Below are 10,583 nucleotides of genomic sequence, written 5' to 3'. Positions count from 1 at the left end.
TTTTTTTGTCAAACACGTGTCCTTGTTTTCTTTGATGATGACATTCTCAAATCTCATCTACAACCCTAAGCTAACTTGAAGAGCCACTTACAGACAGACTATCATACAAATCCACAAAGAAAATGCCTTATCTGTGATCAAAATTGAGAATCCAGCCAAGTTGGTCAGACTGTTGACTTGATAACCCAGTGTACGTTATCGGATAGTGACTGCAGGTTTCTATCGTTACTTAATATGGTTTTGAACCTTCTCAAGTGAGTTTTGGTACCAAATTAGGTATAGCAGCTAGTTGTTAATGGAGTGGGTAATGTTTTGTGGTTTGGTACAGAATGAAGGTTTATGCAGACAGGAATAGTTGTGAGAGAGAATATTATATCCAGAAGGGGATTTGGTTTACCTAAAGTTCTAATGTTACCTTATATATAGACAGAGTAGCTTGGCCTTGAAGATGAACCTGAATTGAAGCTCATCACCTCAAAGTATTATGGGCCATATAGGATTTTGAAGAAGCTAAGGTTAATTAGCCCAGTAGACTAGCTAGAAGTTGGAATTACGTATGTACCTACTTTAATTTTCTTTCCCTGTCTGCTTGATTGTCTAAGAAAAGGTTTGGTCCTGCAATTACATCACAGGTTATCCAAATCAAACCACTTGAATTGCACTACGTACAACACTTTCTAGTTTCTACATTATTGGTAGTATACATCATTGAAAGTCCTCATGTGATCAGTTATCTTTTCAAGATTCATTCTGCCTATCATACGCAACTTAAACTAAGTGTCTTACTCCATCATCAAAGCATATATGGTGACATCATATATTCATATTAGCCGGGGCGATTTCATGTCTGGTCTAAAAGTTTAATTTGGACCTTTATTGTTTTGTTTCAATATGCAATCTAAATATAATAAAGTAAAACTGCAATCTAAATATATAATAGAGTAAAACATAAAAGATCGATAAAGACAATAATAGAGAAATAAGATCTCTATTTAAAAAAAAAAAGATAAAGAAAAAAAAACATAATTTCAAAAGACCTTGAAAGATAAAGAAGAAGTTAGAAAATCTCTATTTGGTCCAAATCCATTTGGACTTCAAAGTTATTGTATTCTATGACAAAAATAAAAAGGTAATGATTTTTTTGTGTCCAAATATAATATTAAAAATTCAACAAAGAAAAAGTATAATTTAGAATTTAATTTAAAAGTGATACCTTTCGTGCATATTTAAATTCAAAATTATTCACCAAAATTTCGATGTCAATTCTTTCTAAAAATTTATTTTTCAATTACAATTAAAACCAATCTATGAATTCTAACAAAAAATAATTATCAAGTATAAAAATAATTAATTACATAAAAAATATTTTAAAAAAAAATTAGGGGCCTGTGCCGTCGTTCTGGCCACACATGTGTGATTTGTGGTGATTTTACCCATGTGTATTATGTTATAACCTAATTGAGTGACATTGGCCGAATCTTTGATTATAACTTGATATCAGAGCTTGTTCGATCCACTTTGTGTTCACCTCGTTGGCGGTGTCTAAAGTGCAGATCCAATCCAAATGCAAGTAGTCAACCAATTAGATTTAAAATAGCCTCATTGTCTACTTGAGGGGGTGGGGGGAGCAAGGACTGGTCCGATCTAATTGCAAATCAGACCCTGAGTTAAATTAACTAATTGATTGAATTCAATCTTTTAGTATGGGTCCAACTGTAAGTTGAGTCATGTGATTGACTAGTTAATTAATTGAATTTAATTTTTTAGTATGATTTGACCATACACATTATAATTCAATTGAATGACATTAACTCAATCTTAAATTATAACAGCATATGGACAGATACTATATGTAATATGGTCAATAGGATTAAAAAAAAAAATTATAACAGCATCGAGTTTTGTTGATCTAACTTTTTTCATCTAATCAATGAAACTCTTGTAATCTTGTTTGATCGAGAATATACGAGAGGTCCTTTTAGCTAGTTTTACTTGAATTGTATTGCATGCGTGCTACTTGGAAAATGGAATCCTAGCTAGCTAGCTAAAAGCTTGCTTCTCTTGTAGTTTTTGTATCTGTATGTTGTGGGCACCCAGGCCATGTGCTAGCCAAGTTCAAATCCCTTAGCTTCGAACAAACCCTAAAACCTTCATAAAAGTGAACAATGTCTCCCTTTTCACGACCCAAACTTGGTGTTTTAATTTAATTTTTGCCTTCACACATGCCTGATGTTCATGGATTCCAATTCAATTTATCATCTAACCTTTATATCCACACTTTAATTAATGTACGGTAAGGGTAGTTTCGTTACGCTGTCATTTGATTTAAATTTTGAAATTTAATGAATTTGATTATTCATTAATTTTGATATCTCAAATCATAATATCTCTGAATATAAATTGGGCGTTACCCATTAAGTGGATATTGTAGGGGTGCCTTGTGCCCGTGGGGATTGATTTTTGCTTTTTGCTTTCCGGGGCTCCGCCCTTCCTTTTATCAAAAAAAAAAAAAAAAAAACATCTTAGCTTATTTATATATAATTCAAAATTCGAATTAGTATATTTATTATATCTATACTTATAATTTATAATGTATAAAAAATTCTACAATTGTCTATAATAAGAATGTTGATCTCATATATAATGTCTCTATTAGATTAAGTTATAGGGATAAAAAAAAAAATTACTATGAATTAGTCAGCTCTATTTTGCATAAAATATTATATATTAATCAAGTACGAGTCATATATTATCACAAATGATAATGAATTTTAGTAAAAAAAAAATAAAAAATTATTCATATAATTTGATCCTACTGTAAACAGTATGGGATTATGCATCCCTTCAATATTATTTTGTTCTCTCAAATTCCTATAATGAAGTCGTTATTGCATGGACCATGGTACACACAGCTGTGTAGATTATAAATAAAAAAATATTATTTGTGTACATAAAGTACATTATTTGAGTATTAAAAATGTTATTTTATATATTATCGAATAATATACATTCAATACACAAATAATATATTTTTATCATACTAAAAATGTAAATTACTAAAAATACATTATTTTGAATCATACACATTCAATACACAAATAATAAACTTTTAATATATTAAAAATTTGACCCTATAGCCGCCTCCCTAGTCACTGTATCCTGTTTTCTATCCATATAAGACCAATAAGTGAGAGGCTGAGACAGGGGACTATTTGATTTGCTAATTATTGTCCCAATATCACATTTAAGAATAAGATAAACCATCCAAAATTTGTTTACCAAGAAAAAAAAAATCAAATTCTAGAAATTTACATCTACAGAGGAGACATTAATATTGATCACAAGAAATAGATGCAATATTGATATGACCCAGAAACCAAAGAGGAACTGCATCTCAAATATCTGAATATAAAGCTGAAAGCTCCAAAAGCAGCGAGCCTGGAACTACAATTAACTCAAAATTTTCAACCACTCTTCCAATCATTTTCCTTTTAAAAGCTTTTTGGTTTTTTGGTTTTTTGTTTTGTTTTTGTTGGTTTTTTTGTATGGTGAGGGTTAGGGCATCTCTCCAATCTACCAATCAGATCATTTCATGTTTGTCAGATTAACAAACACCTCTTCTCTTCATCAACTACACCATTAACTCTCAAAAAAGGGGAGAAGTAAGTAACAGATCACACACGAAATGTGTCTGTGAAGTTAACCTAAAAACAGTCCCCACATACACTCTCACTTTTCATTTCTGCAATAAATAATCTCTTCCTTCTCCCCAATAAACATAAATATAAAGTAAAAGGAGCTGAGACAGAGTTCATCTAAAGGAATCCTACTATTTCATTTTTTTTTATGTTTTGGATAAAAAAGTACTTTTTTACTTGCATCCTATTTCAAATCTTGTCTTTAGTTATTATTAATTTTTTTTAAGTTACTGTTTTAATCTTAATAATTTAGCATGCGAATAGTTTATTATGTCCTTTTAAATTTTATATTGTCTTTAATTTTCACATACAAAAATAAAAACACGAGTAATATGGAGATCGATAACATGAACCCAATTTATCTCTATTAACATGAAAGATTCATCTTGTGACATGGGACAATCTGATTGGTTCTTTTTATATTTCATGAATAAGTAGATTAATTTTTTAAACTTATAATGATTTTCGTCAATTCATAAATAGCCAATAAATATTAACAATTGTGTGTTTGGAGGTAAACTAGGCCTGCAAACAAGCTGAGTCGAGGTCGAGGTCAAGAAATAATAGGTGGGCTCGAGCTTGGCTCGGTTACAAAATGATCCTGCTCGAGTTTAACTCGAGTTGAAGTCAGACCAAGCTCAAGCCGAGCTTTGACCGAGCGGCTCAGTAAAATTGTAATTCTCTCCATCCATGAAACCACACATTGTGAAATTGTAATTCTATGGTAAAAGACTATTTTACCCTTATTTTTATTATTATATTATTATTATACAAAGACATTTTAGTCTTTATTCACTTCTCAACCTTCCAATTCCTCATCATTTTATTTATGTCTACCAAACAATGTAATTTAAATTTTAACTTTATTCTTTTTTCATCGAATTATAATTCTTTTCCCCCTAATTTCCCCCTCCCAATCAAACGCATGCAACTGTTCCAAACAAAAAAAAAATTACTTATATATTTTGTGCAGGCAAGGATTAAACTATAGAAAATAAAAAACTGTCCTTGTGGTCATACAAAAATTCCCTAAACTACACATATCTGTCTGTCTCTCTCTATATATATATGCTAGTCTGGTGTTGGTGTAGCAGGTTTGTGGCTGGTCTTTGATTCTCAGTTCTCCTCCTCTGCAGAGAGACATGAGATACATACGCAGCGGCAGCCTGAAAAGGCTATTTTCACTCAAAAGAAACAGTTTTGATGAAGAAATTGCAACCCCAAGAAGCTCTGATTTCACCCCAGAAGACACTTACACTACACCTATAGATTCATCCACTGCCCTTGCAGTTTCTCATCCCAGGCCTTCATGGAAATGCTTCTCCTATCAAGAAATCTTCGAAGCAACAAATGGGTTTCACCCAGGTTTCTTCCCCCTCACCCCCTAATGTTCCAAGAATTGAAAATCCCAGATTTTTTACCCCACTTTCTTGAATTTTTTTTTAGGGAATATGGTGGGCAAAGGAGGGTATGCAGAGGTGTACAGAGGGGTGTTAGAAGATGGGCAAACAATAGCTGTGAAATTGCTGACAAAAGAGGCAAATGATGAGAGGAAAGAAAAAGAATTCTTGACAGAAATTGGGGCATTGGGTCATGTTTGTCACCCCAATGTCACTGCTTTGCTTGGCTGTTGCATTGAGAATGGGCTTTACCTCATTTTCCAGTTCTCTTCCAAAGGATCTGTTGCCTCTCTCCTCCATGGTTTCTCTCTTTCATCTCTTCATTCTTGGCTTCAATTCCCCCTTTTTTAACCCCAATTTTTTGTCTAAATTTGTTTCTGTTTATATGATTTGTTTGAAGATGAAAAGTTGCCCACCATGGATTGGGAAACAAGGTACAAGATTGCTGTTGGAGCTGCTAAAGGTCTGCATTATTTGCACAAAACCTGTCCCCGAAGAATTATTCATCGAGATATCAAGGCTTCAAATATTTTGTTAAGTGCAGAGTTTGAGCCACAGGTTTAATTTTTCTTTTTTTTTTTGGAGTGGATTATCCAATGTTTAATTTTAAAAAGTTCAAATTTTTATTTGGTATTCATGTATATTCATTATGTGATTATATGGTTGATAGATTTCGGATTTTGGACTGGCGAAATGGCTTCCATCACAATGGACCCATCATTCTATAGCTCCTATAGAAGGGACATTTGGGTAGAATATACTCTTTCTCAATTTCTCTGTAATAATAATAATTCTCATATAATTAATTAAATTTTAAAAGCATATATTAGCTGTTAACTTCATTAATAATTTGCAGTGTTATTTATTTTATTATTTGTTTGTTTGTTGGGTTATGCAGACATCTAGCGCCAGAGTATTTCATGCATGGAGTGGTGGATGAAAAGACAGATGTTTTTGCATTTGGAGTCTTTCTTTTAGAACTCATCTCTGGGAGAAAACCTGTTGATAGCTCTTATCAAAGCCTACATAGCTGGGTAATTATATACCTCATTTCTTTCAAAATTCAACTAATTCCATCTTTAGTCCTCGATTATTGAAAACGGGAGACCAAATAACTCCGTCTCTGGGTAAACCCCGTCTTGTGCCCCTGACTAGTAAATGACTACAAGGAGGTAAACCAACTTAAGTGAATAGGCTGCTACTATTGGGAGTTGAATTTGTAATCTTATGGTTACTAAGTCAACAGTTTGACTAACTTGGCTGAAGTTACTGAGTATTTTACTACCCAAAGATCTTGTGGTCTAGTGGCACTCGGTTGCACCCCACATGGGATGGGGTGGGTTCGAGTCTCAATGAAGGCGATATTGACTCTTTGTGCTTCATTTGGTTGAAAAAGTGTAACTATGCACAGATACTGCATTGTAACAGAGTCAAATCAGTCAATAGTACCCAAAAAGAGTATTTTACTACCCCTTGAAGTTTTATCCTGTACGAACATGATTTATCTCGATAACTTGTAAAAATGTTGTGTAATTAATGGTATATTTGAGTGCAGGCAAAACCTATACTTCAGCAAGGTGAGATAGAAGTGGTTATAGATCCAAGACTTAATGGGAAATTTGATGTTAAACAACTTGACAAACTTGCCTTTGCCGCATCTCTTTGCATTCGTTCTTCTTCCATTTGGCGTCCTACTATGAGCGAGGTACCTAATTCTTTTGTTTTCTTCTCTAATTCTCTGCTTTTTTAATTACTTTTTTTTTTCCTTTTTAATATAAGGAGAATGAAAATATAGGTAAATATCGTACTTAGAATATGCTTGTTACTATACTAGTGTACTACAAAAATTTTGACAAGTTTAAAATTTTTAACAACCACGTTAGTTTGGTGCAATGACCAAGTGTACGTTGGTTAAAAATTAAAATATGGTAAAATCTTATTAAATTTGATCAATTTTAAAAATCATGGATTAAATTTACTCAAATTGATATAATTAAAGAGTAAAAGTAAAAATATAATATTTTCTTGGTTGAGTCTGTCACAAAGGGTATCATAGTGCGATTTACCTATCTTGTATAATTTACGAGCAATTATTCTGAAGTGAAATTTATTTATAACATTCCTTCAAATAGTGATCGTAAATTTTTACCCTAAAAGTGATATTATTAACTCAATGTATTTGTTACTAAAACTTAGAAAATTGCCAAACGGCTACATCTAATTTCAGTAATTGCCAAACGTTTGCAATCCATATTTCTAATTTCTACCATCTTTATATGATTTGGGGAATCTTTACCGTGACGAAAATGCACTATATTTACTGTGAAAAGAGTATTAACATTTTTTGTAAATTAATAACTACCATTCTATATATATATATATATATATATAAGAAATATTTTTTTAAAGATTTTGAAATCTCATAAATTGTGATGATAGATGAAAACTTAATTTGTTTAGGGCAGAGGCATGATTTTGTCTTAGAGTAAGGTGTAAGCATGCATATTATTGTGCTAATTAATTTATTGTTGGGCAATTCACCTAACAAAAACACACTTTATAAACTTTAATTAATTTTAATTTTCTTACCTGCCTCAGCTACATAATGGCCACATTATTATCATAATCGGATTCTTGTAGTACAAACATCATGGATAATGTGGGTTGAAGAAACCTAAACTTGGTGGGTTGGTTGACCCGGTTAGAAAATTTTCTGGTCGGCATAAATTATGGAAATGGGGATTACTTAATTATTAAATTGGTTTTGATTGCTTAATCATGGCCATAATCTTGGCTTTTTATGCCATTAATTAATTTAATAAATCACTTTCAGTGCATAATGCACGCTTGCCTAAATTAATGTTTAGTCACAGTTTATCCATGTTTAAGCCATCCTAATAATTCAACTGATGTTTTATCCTACCCAACGTCTTTTTATTATTTTGGCTTCTACCTTATGCCTTTTTGTTTTTTAATTTAAAGTTAGGATTTTAATAATTTTATTTAATTTAGTATTTCACTAACAAATTGTCAATTATGTCTCACTTTATCCTATAGGGACAAATTAGGTATTGATCAATTTGGATTTTTTATATTGTATCAATGTCAAATCAATAGCCAATTTGTTTGTGTTGGATAAAAAATATAAAATATATATTACAATTTTTTTTAAAATTATTAAATCGAATAGTTGGGATTTTTTTTCTTTAAATATACGTAATGTGTTAGTAAATTATTTGTTCTAATTAAATTAAAAGACAAAAAAAAAATTCTTGTTTTAGAAAATAAAGCCTAAGTTGGAACCATTTTTCTTTCCAATTTAACTAAATTCAATATTTCTGCCAAAGACCTTGTGGTCAAGCGGCACTCGGTATACACTCCCATGTGGAAGGGAGTCGGTTCAAGCCTCAATGGAGGCATCTATGACTCTTTGTGCTTCAGTAGCAATACTACATTGTAACCGAGTCAATAGAACTAAAAAAATTTCAATATTTCTTTTTAAAAGATAAAATTATTTCCCTTATTAACAGGTATTGGAGGTAATCTTGAGGGGGGAGCTTGATAAGGAAAAATGGAAAATGCCAAAAGAAGAAGAGGAGCAAGAAGAGTTTTGGGGATTTGAAGATCTTGAATGTGAATGCGATAGCTCTTTCTCAACCTCTCCACAAGATACCTTTTCCGCAACTAGTTCATAGTTAGCAACACTTAAATCTTAAATAACATCCAACTCTATGTAAATAATATTGAAAGTGTAGTCTTTTAGTACGTAAATTCATCTTTTCTATAACTACAATTAAATTCAGATAGCAAATTTATGAGAATTTTTAAAATTTTACTAATTTTTACTCTTCATATTGTAATTTTAACTAGGGAAAAGAGTCAAATAGACCATCAAACTTTAGTTAAAAAGTCAATTAGTCCTCTAAACTTTTTAAATGTACAATTACACCTATCAACAATTGATTTTGATGCAATGAAGTCAAACAACCGGTTCATGACCTGCTATTACAGGAAATTAGGGTTCAGGCAAAATGTGACCGACGAACGGTCGCCGGTCACCGTGAAAGAGACACGGATCCCGAGAAGGCGACCACTGTGGTCGCCTTCTCTCGACCCATATGAGTCGCCTTCTCAGGCTCTGTGTCTCTTTCACGGTACGTGACCGGTAACCGTTTGCCGGTCGTCAGTCACATTTTGCTTGAAATTTGGTCAGAATCTCACCGGCGGATTACTGGAACCCTAATTACCTGTGATAGCAGGTCATTAACCGATTTTTGGGCTTCATTGCATCAAAATCAATTGTTGATGGGTGTAATTGCACCTTTAAAAAGTTTATGGGGCTAATTGACTTTTCAGCTAAAGTTCGATGACTTATTTGACCATTTTCCCTTTTAATTAAAGAGAACATTAATTTAAATTGATTGTCATATTTATCTTACTATAAAAAGTGAATATTTAACTTATCCAAATTAAAATGAAATTCAATAGAAATTAGCACCAACTTCATTTGAAATGAATATCCATTTCAATTTAGCAAGAACAGAAGTTTTTAAGCCCATAAAACCTAAAATGAACTTCTAGTGCATTTGATACATATAATAGGTTAGATGAATGAGCTATTCCTCATGTAAAAAGAACATATTTTTCGAGGAGTCATGGTATTAGGCTAATTATGACGTTTTGTTTTGTTCATTAAATGAAAATAAAGGGAAGAAAAATAGGGTATCAAACGGGATCGAATACAATAAGAATGTTATTTCATTGTTTGCTTGAATTATGATAGTACCAATTGCCACCACATACCTAGTGTGTATAATAATATATGTAAAGTAGGGATAGATGGAAGAATTTAGCTCAAAGAAGCTCTTTTATTCCTTGTTGTTCTTGCATGTTCTCAAGAGAAATAGAAAGCATGGTTTTTTGGGTGTCTTAGAGAGAAAAAGAGAGAAAAAGCCCCCTCTACTTGAGTCTCATGGCCTTTATATAGGCCTAGAATATGTGAGAATTGATCTCAGCCGCCCATCAATGATTGAATGTTTTAGTAAAAAATATATACATATAAGTTCAATTTTATAATTATTGCGAACTTTTAAGTTTGCAATATTTATAAAAACTAACATTATCCTTTAAAAAAAATGAAAAGATCATATATATATAATATACATAAGGGTATTTTTGAGATTATAAAATTTTAGCTATTTGAAATCTATTTTGTCTGTAAACCAAATAATGAAATAGCATTCTTATTCTTCTAAAATTGATTTTATGAACCAAAAGGGTTGTTAAATCATACGGAGTATTTGTCATTTGTTACAATCATCACTGAACATTTTGATTTTGATAATTTTATTCAAAACATTTTTTTTGGGGTTTAATATCATAAAAAGAAAAAAAAAATTAAAAGTTTTGATTTTTTTTTTTGGTATAATAAAACTTTAGATATAAAATCACCAAAGTTTAAAAGTTAGAGTAAAGGCATAAGAAA

At 31.5% G+C, this 10,583-nt stretch overlaps 1 protein-coding gene across 1 annotated transcript; it reads left to right on the top strand.

The window, feature by feature from the left end:
• Nucleotides 1–4,720: 4,720 nt before the first annotated feature.
• Nucleotides 4,721–8,937, top strand: LOC116000925 (probable receptor-like serine/threonine-protein kinase At5g57670). Its single transcript, XM_031240800.1, has 7 exons — nt 4,721–5,063; nt 5,145–5,399; nt 5,499–5,656; nt 5,769–5,848; nt 5,997–6,132; nt 6,654–6,803; nt 8,629–8,937. The coding sequence occupies exons 1-7, from the start codon at nt 4,841–4,843 to the stop codon at nt 8,791–8,793; spliced, it is 1,167 nt and encodes a 388-aa protein (XP_031096660.1). The 5' UTR covers nt 4,721–4,840; the 3' UTR covers nt 8,794–8,937.
• The last annotated feature ends 1,646 nt before the right edge of the window (nt 8,938–10,583 follow it).

Source organism: Ipomoea triloba, chromosome 13, assembly GCF_003576645.1.
Source record: "Ipomoea triloba cultivar NCNSP0323 chromosome 13, ASM357664v1".
NCBI classification, from domain to species: Eukaryota; Viridiplantae; Streptophyta; class Magnoliopsida; order Solanales; family Convolvulaceae; genus Ipomoea; species Ipomoea triloba.
This window is presented reverse-complemented; position numbering and strand designations above follow the sequence as displayed.